The sequence below is a fragment of the Cyprinus carpio genome, chromosome A23 (genome assembly GCF_018340385.1).
Source record: "Cyprinus carpio isolate SPL01 chromosome A23, ASM1834038v1, whole genome shotgun sequence".
Lineage (NCBI taxonomy): Eukaryota > Metazoa > Chordata > Actinopteri > Cypriniformes > Cyprinidae > Cyprinus > Cyprinus carpio.
In genome coordinates, this window is record NC_056594.1 from 11,563,803 (window position 1) to 11,580,395 (window position 16,593).

The window sequence follows — 16,593 nt, forward strand, 5'->3', positions numbered from 1 at the left end:
TTTATTTTTTCTCGTACTACACCATGCTAACAGTCTTTCTATGTCAGCTATAATGCCGATTGTACTTTAACGAAAGAAAAAGCCATACAGGCGTTGCTATTACACAATCTGAATCTATTGAAACCGTGAATGGGCTTTTGTAAACTGCTGCATTCGCATTGAATTCATTGCATTGTAAATCAAAGCAGATCAGTGGAGGTGGGCAAGTGTAATGTTAATATCCTCAGTATCTAGGATAGATTTAGAAAGTGAGGTATGTGTTTATTTGCCATTGATTGAGTTAGTGTTGTCAAGGTACCAAAATTTCAGCATTCGGTACCAATACTAGTGAAAATCCATGGTTCTCTGTACCAATTTCGATACCAAACCAAAACACAAAAACATGCTAATTGAAAAATTTTCACCTTCATTTAATCCAAACTGTGTACATATTTAATTTTAAAAAGGCTTTTGAATTTTAAAGCCAAGAATAACAACTGTTAGCTAAAAAAAAAAAAAAAACCCAGAACTGCTTTTCTGACTGACGACACAATGTTATCCATTTTTACATTCTCTAATATACATACGCAGCACTGTAGTCAGTGTATTCACGGCAACCCGTCAAAATAAAATTCCGGTTGGAAATAACGACAATAGAATGTACACAGCCCACTACTAAATGAAACAAACATTATTTTAAAGGAATAATAACACATTTCTTCCGTTTTAATTTTAATAGTAAATCCCCTTTGTTTGCCAAGAAATAAAGTTAGCTTAATTGTCAATAATTAAATGATAAATGATGAAATTAATTTGATAACTAGAAAAATGTAAATACATAACACAGAATTTCCGAGGGAAAAAATTCATTAGGCTACTTTAAGAAAAAATTAAATGAATAAATTGTTGTGTTATGCATTCAAATAGTTAGACATGCTAAAACACAGAATTTGGTAACAATAAAAATATAAATAATATGGTGAGGAAAAAATAAAACATTTCATAGGGCCCTAAACATGCATTTTTTGTTAAACTTTTAATAAATTGATGTGAAAATGTATATACTATTTAAAAGGAGTTGAGAAAAATTAAATGGAAATGTATATATATTTTAGTGGAAATCAGCTTACTAAATAATAAACTTGACTGATTGCTACTTTAAAGGTATATCATTTGTTTATTATTTATTTTTATGTATACTATATAATTTTGTGCAATTACTTGCCTGTCAATTAAGTTTGTGGCAAAACCTTTTGCAGTGTTTACATGTTGTTTATACCTGCATAAAATTTATTAAAATTGATGTTTAATTTCATAAAGTACAATTTGATTTCAAAATGCACCTACATTTTTTTACATTTTGTGTTTTTCAGTTGAATAAAAGACCGTTTTTACCTATATATTTCATCATTGAGGATTTCTTGGGTGTTTTTATATCACTGTATTTCTGAAGGAAACCAACTGTTAAAAAGTTAAAAAATCTCGCTCGTTCTCGTGAACCCAGTCTCATGTGATAAGTGTCTCGTCACACCTCTATTTAATAATATTCATAACAGAAGCCGTGTTTCCCCACAGCCTTGCACTCTATTTGTGGCTGTATATATATATGCAAATTCATTCTCTGCCAGCAGGAGGCGCTTGTAGAGCGGGAGAAAGAGGTTTCCCCAGTAACGGCTGTAATAAAGTAAGCGCTGCGCTCACAAACTCTGCTCAGGCATTACAGGCAATATGAAATGAAAATGACATCCATAATTTTCTGAAGACAGTTGGTTTCCTTCAGAAATACAGTGATATAAAAACACCCACACCGGGTTTCGACTTTGAAAAATGCAGTGCTCATGTTTATTCAACAAAGTCAAAGCCTTTTGGAAAATCTATTTGTGGTGTAAGGTTTGATATTGTGGCGGGCTGCCACAGATAAATCAATGTATGGGAAACACAATGAAACTTAGCTGTTGAACTCTTTCATTTGATCTGGGTGTCTGTCTTTAAAGTGTTTTGTTAGTTTGGGGTTTCCTCCTTTTGATGTCGCCATGTCTCAGTGCTTTTCTGAAGAGAGCGCATCTGCGCACCTTTCGGATAGCGCATCAAGAACAAGGTTGACTGGGTACTCTGTACCACTGGTACTTAAAAAAAACCTGGTACCGTAACATTTAAATTTTTTAGTACTGACTTGGTACCGAAGTACCGGGTCTTTTGACAACACTAGATTGAGTATTGATTGCATAAGCTCAGGTGAAGCCAAGCAAAGAGCATGTCTGCTGCAGATCACCAGATTTATGGTTAATGCTACGTTTAGCTCCTTTAAATACATCATCTTCCGAATGTATTTCATACGCATACCCTTGTTCACTTTTTATTGAATGAGAAAAGCCATTATGGTTCTTTTGATATCAATAGTCAACATACATTTTAGCCACTGGTGGGATATTTGCAGATAGTTCTAATAGTTCATGCAAAAAGTCATTGTTGTTCCAACCCTGTAATTATTGACTTTCTTCTGTGGAATATATAAGATATTTTTAAAAAAGGTTTTTCTTTTTTTTTCTTTTTTTATACAGTGAAAGTCAATGGGGTCCAAAACAGCAGCGGAACCCATTGACTTTCATTGTATTCGCAAAACATTCTTAAAAATATATTTTGTGTTCTGCAGAAGAATGTAAGTCATACAGAGTGTGAATTAGATTGTGATTCTCCTTGCTTAGCATTTTCCAGTCTTGTTCTCGTCACATTTGCACTCCTCTAGTGCTGATACTCCCTCTAGAAGTACTTGTTGACTATACAACCAGGCTAAAAGCACAGTGACTGACTATCCAGACCTCCCCCACTCTTTCTGCCACACGGACAAACTAGTCTGGGAGCCCTCAGTGTGGTTTGCACTCTGTTTGTGTCTTACAGTGTGAAATGAAGTTACTCTCAGGCACGTTGCTGATAATAGACACGAGCGCTGATGGGGAGCCGGCCCCTCTGGGAATTGTGCAGAGGGAATACACACTCGCACACAACCACTTACTCTCACATGCTCTGATTGCTTGGAGCCTAGCCTTCAGCCTCTGGTTTACTGGCTTCTCAGGGCTCAGATTAGCCCACTGATTTCTATATATAAATAATCAACATTTATGTAGTTACAGAGGTTACAGAGATGCACAGAATAAATTTCCAGCCAGTGTTTGCATAAGATGCCTTCATGAGATCTCAATATGATGATATATATATAAAAGTAGATCAGTAGATGTTGATTAGACATTAAAGGGGATATTGAAATTGTCTCCTTTTTTCCTAAAACGTACAAGTGCATATTTGAAATTATTATTGCTCTTATATCAAATCAGGTCTCTGAGGCTTTTTAAGCCTCTATGCATATTGAAACCTATTTATATACAACATATATACACACACACAACACACACACACACACACACACACATATATATATATATATATATATATATATATATATATATATATATATATATATATATATATATATATATATATACACACACACAGGGCTTGAATTTCTGTGCAGGATTGTGGGGATTGCGCATAATTCTACTGATTCCCGCAATTTTTGCGCTTGTAACGCAGGAAATTCCCACAAATATTTCAATGTGAAAGATGCTCGCGACAGATGACGGAATGTATAATTTGCACGTGCTTTTCAGTCTTACCATTTTAAACATACAAGTGCTCAGTTCAGTACTTGTGCGCTCTGTGACTGTGAGACCCTTACTGTTAGCCGCCTCACACCCAAAGCGCACGCACATGAGACGCATCTGTGAGCATGTGCCTTATTGCACATAAACAGCCAAATACATACAAAAATATGTCAAAATGCACCTCTTAAAAAATTCACATAAACAAAAAATCAATACCAAAAAATAACCAAATAAAAAAAGTTAAGTTAATGTAAGCCAAGGCTCCAGACTCATTATTCCCACTGGTCGCTCTTTTGCAACTAACTTTCTCAGTTGGTCACGCTAGCACATGGTTTGGCGTCACTCGCAATTTTTATTTTTTTGTGCTACAACATGGGATTAATCAATGCATGCTGATAAACTTATATAATAGTTTATAGTTATATTGAAATGAAAGTGGTAAAAATTAAACCCGTTATTTTTCATCAGTAGTATTTGTGATTTGAATTTGGTGAATGGGAGTTCTTTCGCTGTGTTATAGCCGACAAATACACTGGGTGATGAAACATTTAGGTTGGATGATTGTAGTTTAAAAATGTCTAAAAAATACCCTAACTCCCTCCTCAAATTAAAAATCCCTCCCATAAGAGCCACCTAAAGGTGGAATTCCCCCCTTTTTCCAAAAAAATATATATATATAAATAAAAAAATATATATATATAAAAGAAATTCTATAATAAATAATATATTCAATCAAAACTAACTTTTTCATTGATTTGTTGATTTGCCTCTTTAAAGGTCAAACAAAATAATTCTCTATCAAACGTTGAAAATAACTGCAGTAAAGTACTGGGTATGAAGTTGCCTGGGTTGTCAGATTTGTTTGACATTCAGGTGAAGAAAGCAAAGAAAGCGCATCACATCATATCTGACACATCTCACCCTCTTTATAATTAATTTCAGACCCTCCCCTCAGGATCCTTGTATAGGGTCCCTCTAGCTAGGACAAACAGATTTAAATTTTTGTTTGTTCCATATGCTATCAGTTTGCTTAATGCAGATAGGAAGAGGTAGTATTTCGTCCTTTTTTTAATGTGCTATTAATGTTGTGCATTTGTCTGTCTTGTATGTGGTGAAATCTATCATGCTGAAGATCAAATTGCCCCTAAGGGGGACAATAAAGTTTTTACAATTACAATACATTATAGCTGAGTTTTGACACAAATTTCACAAGTCAATTCAATTATCCTTCAGAAGCTTGTGATTCGATTCAATATCGATTATTTTGGATATGTCAGGTACAGGACATGGCAATTTTTCTCAAGAAAAAAAAAAATCTCAACTAATGAGTTAAAAACCTGAAAGTCAATAATATGGAGGGTTGAAATTTGCTGATTTGTATTCAAACACTTAAAATGTTTTTTAATATTAAAGTTCTAATACTAACTTTAACTTGAAATTACATAGTTGTATTTCTACTCCAATTAATTTTGTGAAATGTAAGCATTTAAATGGTGGTTGTCACAAAACCTTGACTGATTTATTCAAACACAAATTAGATATTGAAGAACAGTAAAAAAGTAAAAAATTGTTATATGGTGCATATTTAGCAAAATGCTCCCCCTCTAGAGTAAATTTTTCTAGCTGACTAATGAGTTCATGGTCAACATATGTTTTTCTGACGTAAATGTGATGTTACGATGACGATTGTTTACAAGCTATTGTCGTTTTTCTGCATTTGAAACACTGCTTGAGAGATTACATGAGACAGGATAGGGATTTCGGTAAGTTGTACTCTTTCTTTTAACATGCTTTCGGATGTTCATTCATGTTTATTTCATGCTGAAACTGCAATTAAAGCAGAGGAGATCATCAGTTCAGCTTCATGCTGCTGCTTCTAACAGAGGCACTACAGCGATCTGTCACTCCACATTAAAATCTGAGGCTATGTTTCATATCAAAAGTAACAAATCACAAAGCTTATTGCAAGATGGGATGGGAGACGCACTACAATGTTCAGTTCATTATCTGACAGGCTAGACTAATCAAATCAATCCTTATATATATATATATATATAAATATATAAAAAAAATGATACAAAAAATAAACAACAAATAAAAAAAACAAACAAATACTTTATATATAATATGAGGGTTACAATAAATAACCAATAAATAAAAGAACCAAATACATGGGTGTTAGGCTGTGTATAATAAGTCTTTATAGAGTTATGCTTTGAAGGAAGGCCTTTTCTGGCATTATTTCACTTAATGGAGCTGGATTTGGTAATGCTTAAAGATCCATCAGTCTGTCAACGCAATTTAAAACTCAATAAAAACAGTTCCCGTGTGGAAAGGGTCCTCCACTGTACTACACAACCGTATCAATAAAGTAGCCATTTATTGAGGAGCACTGAGTAATTGTTAGAAATAGTAGTGAGTAGTGGCCATTAAGATTTAGAGTAGGCTTTATTTTATTCAGTATAATCTTTTCCAGTAGGAACTGTTTCAGAATAAATGTGTGCCATTAGATAAAGATGCTGTTATTAGCGGGCCAATGGTGTGAATCTGAATTTTTAAAACAGATTATATGTGCTTCTGCTCCATGATCATGTGAAACTATTGGAATTGAACTGCTGTGAGTCATAATTTTACAGAGTCAGTGTGATGCTTTCATCAGCAATAACACAAATCTCTTTGATAACTCACCACCAGATATTACCTCCGTGAAGTTGGCACCCCATAAAAAGAAATAATCACCAAAACTATGCCATTTGTTTGTGCTGATTTGTGCTGGTTTGTAATGAACGTTTGTGCTGGTTTGGTGTTTGAGATATTAAACATAACATTATTATTTTTTTTGACCGTGTGACGTCACTCTCCACCCCATGTTGCCCAAATTGCTCCAAACCAGCGCAGTTCGTTTGTGCTGTTAAAACAAACACTATCTATTTTCCTTCCTTAGATATAACCAAAATATATTCGGGAGCTGTGACGTCACTCTCCACCCCAGTTCATCTAAATCGCACAAAACTGTTGTCATTCATTTGTGGTCGATTTGTGCCGGTTTGTGCTGTTAAAATGAATGTCAAATATATTTCTCCATCTTAGAAATAACAAAAACAATTCTGGGCAGTGACATTACTCTCCACCCCATGGCTTCCAGATCTCTCCAAACTGGTGCCATTCGTTTGTGCTCGATTTGTGCTGGTTTGTGCCGTTAAAAGAAACCCTGTAACTATGACCGCTTCTTTTTTATAACAAAAATAAACTTTTACGAACAGTGACGACACTCTCCACCCCATGAAATCTAAATATTTTGGTTATATCTACGGAAGGAAAATAGATACAGTGTTTGTTTTAACGGCACAAATCGAGCACAAACGAACAGCGCTGATTTAGAACAATTTGGGCAACATGGGGTGGAGAGTGATGTCACATGGTCAAAAAAGAATGTTTAATATCTCAAACACCAAACCAGCACAAACGTTCACATTAAACACACAAAAAACAAAAAACTCTTCACAAACAAACAACATAATTTTAGTTACATTAAACACATAATAAATGCCAACTTCACGGAGGTCCAGATGTTGTTTTTTTGTTGTTGTTGGAGTGCTGCTTTAGATGCGTGTCTGTTTATTTATTTATCGAGCTTTTCTCTTTGGCACTCTGTCAAAATAGATTGATTTCAACATCGCAGTTACTCGTATTGCAGATAATGTTTTGTTTGATATGTTCCAAAGCTAATCTCACTCGCCGAAAACGATCACATCAGATGTGTATTTTACAGCTTCCTTCTGGAAAGCCATCGGTAGTCCTCGCCAGTCAAACGTCTGTGTTTCATAATGCACAGCTTGAAAACACTGATCAGGGATCACCAAAAATGTACACACAAGCGTGCCACTTGCTAAGTCGGTGTCATCTGCTCGTTGACTTTTCACCTATCCAAAACAATCTACGACTATATTTGCAAATGAAGCACCTGGCAGTTCAGGTTTCTTGGGGGGAAATAGCATTTGTGTTTGCCTGACCCTTTATTGGCTTTCACCTCAAATCACAGAGATGAATGCATGGCCTATTGGCGTAATAGGAGAGTGATTTAGGATGAATAAAACATGCAGCATGAAAGAGTAATGTTGAAAAAGGAGTGTGTTTTGTAATAGAGCCCTGCTGCGTGCCCATTGTGAGGTGATGTGTTAATAGTGGGAGAGCAACTGTGTGGTTGGAGGGGTGAGAAGGTCTAATTTATCCGCTGCTCTGAAGGAAAAATGTATTTTTATTTAAAACCTCCTGGCTCACACCCCTTGACTTCATTGCAGTAATGGAAATGGTAAAATAGGTGCTGTTGCCTGAGACCCCTGAAGCTTTTTTTTTTTTCTTTTCACCGGCTTTCACAAATGGTTGATTTTTCTCCCTCCCTGCCTCTCTACCTCCCTTTTCCATTAAGACAGCTGGTATCTTTCAAAAGGTCCTGCTCTGGTGATTGATGTGTAATGGCTTCAAGCCTCACCTGCCCCATAGCGCGTTATTCATCTGTGGGTACTGTTGAGGGGAGTACTCGCCATTGCTTAATTGGTCCTGGTCACCATTCAGATGCCACATGAACCGCTGCATTGTTGCTAGTCGGTGCTGTGAACCTCACTGCAGCCGCTGCTTATCAGTGGTTGCTTGTGCTCCTGTGGGTATAAATAAGATGCTCTTTACATGTGAGAAGGTGTGGATTGCTGACCTTTCTTCAGTTGTAAGTTATTCACACATGTGGGGCGGTTGTACATCGCTCGTTTCGTGGAGATGATGCAGTAAGAGTTGTCATGACACACTGTAATGTAAGTTTTAAATGTAGTCCTTTTGGTGGTGTTTTTTTTTTTTTTTTAATTTTGATTTATTTTTATATTTTGCTCACATCATGTTTTTTTACTTTTTGCATGGTAAAACCTTCAAGACTTTCTATGGATGCTTTTTAACGTTGTGTCAAGTCAATATCATATTTGTAAGTGGAAAAATTGTGAAATGCACCTCAACCCCTGCATTCTGTTTGATTGTCTTGCTCTCCTAATAGCTGTATTTGAACACCAGAATCATGAAACATGTCCGATCGGTGCCTGATGAACTTAGAACTGGACTAATAATGCAGGGTTTCTTTCCTGATTGATTAGTCAACAAGTCATTTTAGCAGCCCACCGACTAGTGAAGTTTGAAAATACGTAGTTTTGCCATAATTCAAAGTGACTTGAGGAAAAACACACAAAATGAAGAAAAACACTGTATATGGAAACATTTATGGTTGGTGTATGAGTGTGTGTTTTTGTGTGTTCAGACTGGTGGTCAGTGCGGTAACTCATCATGAGGTGATTAATCGGGATGTGGCGACGCAGCTCTGTAATCAGTCTGTAGTGTTGGAGGTTGATGAGGAGAGCAGCTGTCCCTTCAGTTGCTGTCTACTCAAGATGACAGGCTGCCATTGACAGGACTGCTTGTCAGCTGCACCAGTGTGCCTGTCATAAGCCATTTCTCTTCATTTTTATACCTGCTCTATAAACACACCTCTCACACTGACAAACAGCCCAATTCTGTCCTGCTGCTGTCCTCCCGCAGGCTCCTCGCATTTCCAAATTCACTCGCTGTAGCTTTTTCGGCAGTTGTCAGGTTTAGCTGCACCAGAGGCTGTAATCTTTACTTTCCCGTTTATCTGAAGAGGGGGGAAGCGGCGCAAACCCTTTCAAGTGCACTTCATCGTTACGCAGCCATTTCATGCATTCATATTGGTGGTCTCGGTTTGTTTTTTTCCGCTTCGCGCTTTTCGGCCAATGAAAGATTGATCTTTATTTTTATGAATGTTGACTTAAAAGAGGCAAGTAGCAGCAAGCGTTGTAAAAACAGGATTTGATCCAAAGCTGTTTTCTGTCTGAGTCTTCTGCCAGGTTTTCTTCTCCATGTCTGTCTGTTCTGATTTCCATGGGTGATCGCTGTGCTAGCTGAGGTAGGGCCGCCTCTGGCTGTAGTTAGTCTGACCAGCATGCACAGCCAACAAACACTGTGGCCTGGAGGGAGCGCCGGATCTTATTCCAGTCTAACATATTGCTTGTAAGGAATTCTCGATAGCCTGAACTGGCTAGTTGTGCAAAGGTCTGTATAAGCCTAATACCCTGTAAAACGTGCAGCTGAGCCTATTTGATAATGCAGTGGGGAATCCTGTTTAGGTCACTGTGCAGGGAAACATAGTGCTGCTTTTCATCGCCAGGCAAAAATGAGTTGGGGAATAGAGCAGGCAGCTTGAAGTTAGTGCTCTTTTGATATAGCTGTGCTCAGAGCTCTCCTGAGGATGTGCGCTGCTGCTGTGGAGAAGACCGCCGGTTGATCTTCCTTTTTGCTCGCCGGCTGTGATTGATTAAACCTATTGCATGAGTATCAGCAGGCCCTTGGTTTTACAAATATCTCACTGCAAGTTTTATTTTTAATTTTATGATTAATTCATAGTTTTGGTAGAGTTGCACCACGTGACATTTTACAAGTCTTGTATAGTCTTGTTAAAAAGGTCCAATTATGCTGTTCTTGTTGACCTTGACAGAGTCATGAGTGGTCTGCACTGGTTCTCTCTATGATGTAATTTCCTGTTTTAATGGGTTTTTTACTGCATGTTTCTGCCTGTTGGTTGCATTTTGCCACACAAAACTACTACTTCACTGTAGTATCAGAATTGTTCAATCACCCTGACATAGAGCTGGACGATATGGCCAAAATTTATATCTCGATATATTTCTTAATTTCGGTCGATACGATAATTCCGATATCGATATGAACACTATTAAAACAGCCTTGTAAAAACTGCCAAGAACGCCCACAACAGATGTCTGTGTATATAAACAGATGTCTGTGTATATAAGCCTTATGAAAAATGAATTTGCCAAGTCTGACACCCATTTTTTAAAACCATTTAATATTTTTGGGAAAAAAAAACCAAAACATTTTTTTTTATAGCCTTCATACAAACAATAAATGTGAAATCACTGTCAAAAAATCATTTCAGACTCACCTAATTAAAATTAATATCTTTAACTTCAAACTATAGGGCTAATATATACTATCAGTCAAAAGTTTTTGAACAGTAAGATTTTTAATTATATTTTAATATTTTAAAATATAATTTATTCCTGTGATTTCAAAGCTATATTTTTAGCATCATTACTCTGATTACATGATCCTTCAGAAATCATTCTTATATTCTGATTTGCTGCTCAAAATTATTTGTTGAAATCAGCTGAGTAGAATTTTTTCAGGTTTCTTGATGAATAGAAAGTTCAGAAGAACATTTATTTGAAGAAATATTTTTAACATTATAAATGTCTTTATCATCACTTTTGATCAATTTAAAGCATCTCTGCTAAATTAAAATTTCTATAATTTCTTTCCGAAAGAAAGAAAGAAAGAAAGAAATCATGCTGACTCAAAGCTTTTGAATGGAATAGTGTATAATCTTGTTACAAAAGCTTTGTTTCAGATAAATGCTGATCTTTTGTTTTTTCTATTCTTCAAAGAATCCCGAAAAACAAGTACTCAACTCTTAAATATTGATAATCAGTAAATCAGCGTAATAGAATGATTTCTGAAGATCATGCCAAGACTGGAGTAATGATGCTGAAAATTCAGCTTTGATCACAGGAATAAACTACATTTTAAAATAAAACATTTATTTTAAATAGTAAAAATATTTCAAAATGTAACTGTTTTTGCAGTTCTTTGGATCAAATAAATGCAGGCTTGGTGAGCAGAAGAATCCTTTAAAAGAAAAACATTATACAAATTTTTTTTTTTAAACCTTTAAAATCTTCCTGTTCAAAAAATTTTGACTGGTAGTGTGAGCTGATTATTCTTATAGATTGAAACAAATGTGCTTTAGTCAGTATAAAGAGTATGAAGAGTGCTCTTGAGTTGCTGCAGAAAAAAAAAAAGCATGTTGCTGGAGCCGGGCTTTAATGCAAACTGATTGTCTGCCAGCAGAAGGCGCTGTGAGAGTGGTAGACCCAGCGGTTTCTCCAGTACGGCTATAATCAAAGCAACTCCGCTTATGAACGCTTCTTTATCAGATAAAATGAAAATGCCTTTGAAACTTTTATGAAAACAGTTGGTTTAGAGATCATTCATAAAAACACCCGCGACGTGTTTTGATTTTGAAACGTGCAGTGCTCATATTTATTCAATGAAGTCAAACGCCACAAATAAATCAATGTATGGGAAACACTGGTATATCCAAATATCGGAAATGTTTAAAAACCATATCACCGTTATTGAAAAAAATGTATATCGCAATACATATTGATATTGAATTATTGTCCAGCCCTACCCTTACACTGATTTTGCCTAAAAATAAAAAAAACTCGAAAATATTTTTAATTGTGTGATGAATCAAATGTCATTCTACAAAGAAAATGCATATATATATATATATATATACATATATGTAGATAAAGTGTGTCACTTAATTGACCCCTCTAACAATGTTTTTATTTTCTTCCTTCAGCTCTTCTGAAACACTGGGGTTGTTGGTGTGGCCAAATTTTCCCTGGATTTGATTGGTAAATTCAGAAGACTGAAGCCCAGGCTCACAGTCTACCTTTCACGGAGGCCCAGCCGTGAGAGGACAGAAGAAGGCACGTGGCGAATCATGACTGCCGACAAAGAGAAAGACAAGGAGAGGGAGCGCGACCGGGACAGAGACCGCGAAAAGCGTGACAAAACCCGCGAAAGTGAGAGCTCGCGGCCTCGGCGCAGTTGCACGCTAGAGGGCGGGGCTAAGAACTATGCAGAGAGCGAACACAGTGAAGACGACGACAATGAGACACCTGGGGCTGCCACTGCGGAGGATGCCTCAAAAAAGAGCAAGAAAAAGCTGCCCAAGAAGAAGTCGCGATATGAGCGAACAGAGAACGGCGAGATCACTTCCTTCATTACGGAGGACGATATTGTTTACAGACCTGGCGGTGAGTTACGGTTGTACAATACTTTTGTCTGTCTGAGTCTGGAGGAATTTGAGCCGATTGTCATAATATAAGCATGCTGTTTGGACACCAAGTATGTATTTGGCAATATTTTGTTAGCTTTGCTGATAATGGTGCTTCAGCGTAGCATAAACATGTCACTGCATCCACAACTTGGATGAGAAGAAATGCATTTTCATTGGCTGCTATACTTGACTAAATAAATTCACTGCTGCTTGATGAAAATGCGGAAGGAATCAGTATGATGATATTTGAAACGGTCATATTTTTCATACTTAGCTTTCCAAAGCACACACAAGATTCTTGTTTTTCTTTATATTTTTCATTGAGTGGCAAAAAAAGCGTAACGGTCCACATTAGGTCTTTATTAGAGATTGAGCCTAGACCAGAGCAATAACCTTTTCCTGCGCTGTAAACATGGCCTCTCTTTCACCTGCTGTTTAGAAATTGGTTGTACATGAGGCTGGGGGGAAATGTCAACACTCCGGCGAAGGGCAAGCCACGGCTGTGTAGCGCAGCTGCCATAGTCTTAAATCATCCTCACCATGTCTTTCATTATTTAGCAGCAACAGAAAGGTCAAGCAGTATGCTTAGTTATTTAATGTGAAGACATCAGATTATAGTCAATGCGCAATTTCCAATCTTGTCTCTTCACTCCGTGTCTTCTGCTTAGAGACGTGTTTGCTCAGAAGGGGAAGGTGGGGAATGGCGTGGGGTTTGCCCCCCTCCTTCTCTTCCTCCAGCCTTTGCCCCAGTGGAATCGGGTTGGAGGCATTATCTGCTGAAGGCCCTAGAAAACACAGTTGCTGAAGCTGTCTTTCGGTAATAACCCAGCAGGCCCCTTCCCTGCTCTGTTTTGGAGAGTACTGCTGCTACGTTTTAGATAAGACTGAATTGAATCACATGTCTGTGGCATGTAAGTTGATTTTGTCAGTGCTGCAGTGGAGAATAGAAAGGGATGTCACCAAGTTTTGAAGATGGCTGCTTTGAAGCGCTTTTGTTATTTAAAAAAGGGAAGGAAAAGATCTTAATCCTTAGATCTCTAAAATGACAAACATCATCTGTTGTGGTGGAATTAAAGTGATCATCGGATGCTACATGCACTTTTACAAGCTGTTTGAACTGAAATGTGTGTAGGCAGTGTGTATTCGCAACCACCCTATAATAATTTTTATTTATGTCGTTAAATCATTTCCCCTTTCTCAAATTGAGCCGATCTCGGATGCCTGTCAGTGTGAGGTCACACAGACAGGCTCGTCCCACGATTGTTTGATTGACACTAGTGTGTCAGCACAGACTGGACTGGCGTCTTACCTTCGACCCGCCCAGAGTGAGACGCTGAGGACGCAGTGTATTACATTTGTTTTTGAAGGGAATGCACCCCCGATCTACCTAAATACGTCTTATCTTCGCGCGAATCATTCATGATCCAGCTTCATGTCCAGAAGAAGTGAGTGTAAGGTTTTTTTTTTAAGGAGACATATTATGCCCCTTTTTACAATATGTAATATAAGTCTCTGGTGTCCCCAGAATGTGTCTGTGAAGTTTCAGCTCAAATAACCCACAGGTCATTTATTATCTCATTTTGAAAATGCCTATTTTGAGTGGAAGCAGAAACACGCTGTTTTTCGTGCATGTCTCTTTAAATGCAAATGAGTTGCTGCTCCCCACCCCATTTTCCAGAATAGAGCTGTGCCATTACAGCTCGTACCTGCTAAAAAAAAATCTGTTTTGATTCAGATTATCATGTTTATCATGTTAAAATCTATACTAAAATGTGTTTTAAACCATATTAGTATAGCTTCTGATATACAGTTTTCTGAGTGCACACGTGCAGAAAGCGGCTGTCACAGCATGCAAGTACTAAACTAAGTTCTCATTCACACACAAGTTTACGTTAAAAACACACACGAGTTACAAAAACAGTGGGTTATGTCTGTGAAGGTAAACAGTTGGGAAATAAATCGCATGTTTATTTTAGATCTGTGTGGCAGCAGGAATATACAGTAAATAAATCAATAAATCCATTGCTCTCTTGTCTTCTCTGAGGCTGGGACTATAAACAGTGTTTTGTGCTCGTCTATGCAGCCAAAGACAGAACAGTTAGCATGTTTTGCTCAAACTTTTGCCATGACATTAGAACTGATACACCGTTGTCGCTTGCGAAATCAATATGACGGCGCCATGGGTGGAAGCTTACAGATTAAGGGGCGGTAATATTATAATGAGATCCCTTTGCAGTGTCACTAGGGGAGTGAAATCAGACGCTTGCAGAAAAAGGCTTACCAAAGCAAAGTTCCTGGGTTAACCTTTTTCATGTTTCCTTGGTTGGTAGATGCACCGGGGACCTAATTATAGCACTTAAAACCAGGAAAAGTCAGATTTTCATGATATGTCACCTTTGATGAATCTTTACAAATCACCTTTCCTAATAACGTGCTAAGCCCCCACTTTGAAACACTTAGCACCATATCACAATTTCTGCATTATTTCATGTAATTTTCTGCGTCTAGGTGTATATGCATGCATTTAGTTTGCAGTCAGTCGCTGCAGCTTTATTGCAATCAGATTTGATTCGGGAGGCTTAAGTAGACACAAAGCCTGTGCTGGATTAAACTCTACTAAATGTTAAATCCTTTTATATTTGTCTAGTGACACACAATATGTAAAACCGGCCACCCTTGGAGTGGGTATTAAAAAAGGGGAGAGGCCAACGGAAAAAGAAAGTGTAATCAAAGTAGAGAACTGAAACAAGACAATAATTGCTTTTGTGGCTCGAGAGAGTCGGCTGTGTGCACGTATGGCACTAGATAAGAGGAAGTAATATTGAAAGCCAACATGGAGATCACCCTCATTCTTTTTTGCCTGCTAACGATTTTATAGCAAGCTTTTATTAGGCTGTCTGAAAAAAGCAAATAGGGCACGTAGTCTTGTCGTTGGAGAGATGGAATGTGCTTGAGTAAGGTAGGAAGGAAGGAATGGAAAAGAGGAGTGAGCAGATTGTTATATGGATGGGGAAAGAGAGATAGATAGGCATTTGTATTGCAGGCAGGGCCGCTCAGATGGAAGGAAGAGTAAAGCAGCTGAATCGATCCGGGCTTTGAGTGGCGTTCTGGTGTCCAGGCTCCCCTGTAGCTTTGCGGATATTCGCTACACAAAGGCAGCTTATGGATCCAGCCGGGAGATTATACACACATGAGATCAATACTCAGGCCTCTACGAGCTGACCGTGGCTGTCTGCAGTCCGTCTTTACAACCCGGAGTCGCACCAATGTCCTTGTACTGTGACGGCAATTTGTCTCCCTGGCTGCCATTTGGCTTTTAAAATGGAGAGCTCATCAAGCGGGATTGGCTGGATGAGTACCACTCCCACCCATGTGATGACAATGCTGACAATAAAAAGAGGTGAATGTCCACAGTGGGCTCAGCTGAGGGTTGGGGTGGGCTTTATGGTACTCATTATAGAGCCCTTACTAGACCTAGCAGGCTGCCTAGCTAGAGAGCATTTTAAGGAAGCATAGATGCACTCTTGACGCAAAAATTTTGCAGCATTTTTGTATTAATAACAATAAAATAGTAATAATAAATTAGAAAAATAATAAACTAGAAATAATTTTTATTTCTAGTTGTATTTTAATAATAATAACAATACACTTGGAATAAATTATTACTATCATTATTAACTATATTATTATTGTTATTATTATTATTTATTTTCAGTAAATTATAATGAAGTATGGTATTAGTGCTTCCCTAAACAGAGTCTAAGGCAATCCCAGAATGCATTGCTGTCAGTGGAAAAAATGTGGAGCTGCTGTGTGTCTAGAGCATTCCAGTTCACTCACTTGTGAGTTTTCTTTGGCTGCTGGCTATGTAGGGAGTAGACGACAAATCAGCGCACTAGATTTTGGACTGGAGCTTATGGTTGGGGTTATGATTGAGGGTGGAGGTCTAGATGTTGAATTTACAAAAGGCAT

At 37.5% G+C, this 16,593-nt stretch overlaps 1 protein-coding gene across 6 annotated transcripts in view; it reads left to right on the forward strand.

Moving 5' to 3' along the window:
• LOC109055120 (arginine-glutamic acid dipeptide repeats protein-like) overlaps positions 1-16,593 on the forward strand; it is a 155,201-nt gene that overhangs the window by 61,239 nt on the left and 77,369 nt on the right. For all 6 annotated transcript variants that reach the window (XM_042713152.1, XM_042713151.1, XM_042713153.1 and 3 more), the window contains one exon: positions 12,139-12,598. In XM_042713152.1, the coding sequence (XP_042569086.1) occupies positions 12,283-12,598 (316 nt within the window). In that variant the 5' untranslated portion in view covers positions 12,139-12,282. The remainder of the gene's footprint in view (positions 1-12,138; positions 12,599-16,593) is intronic.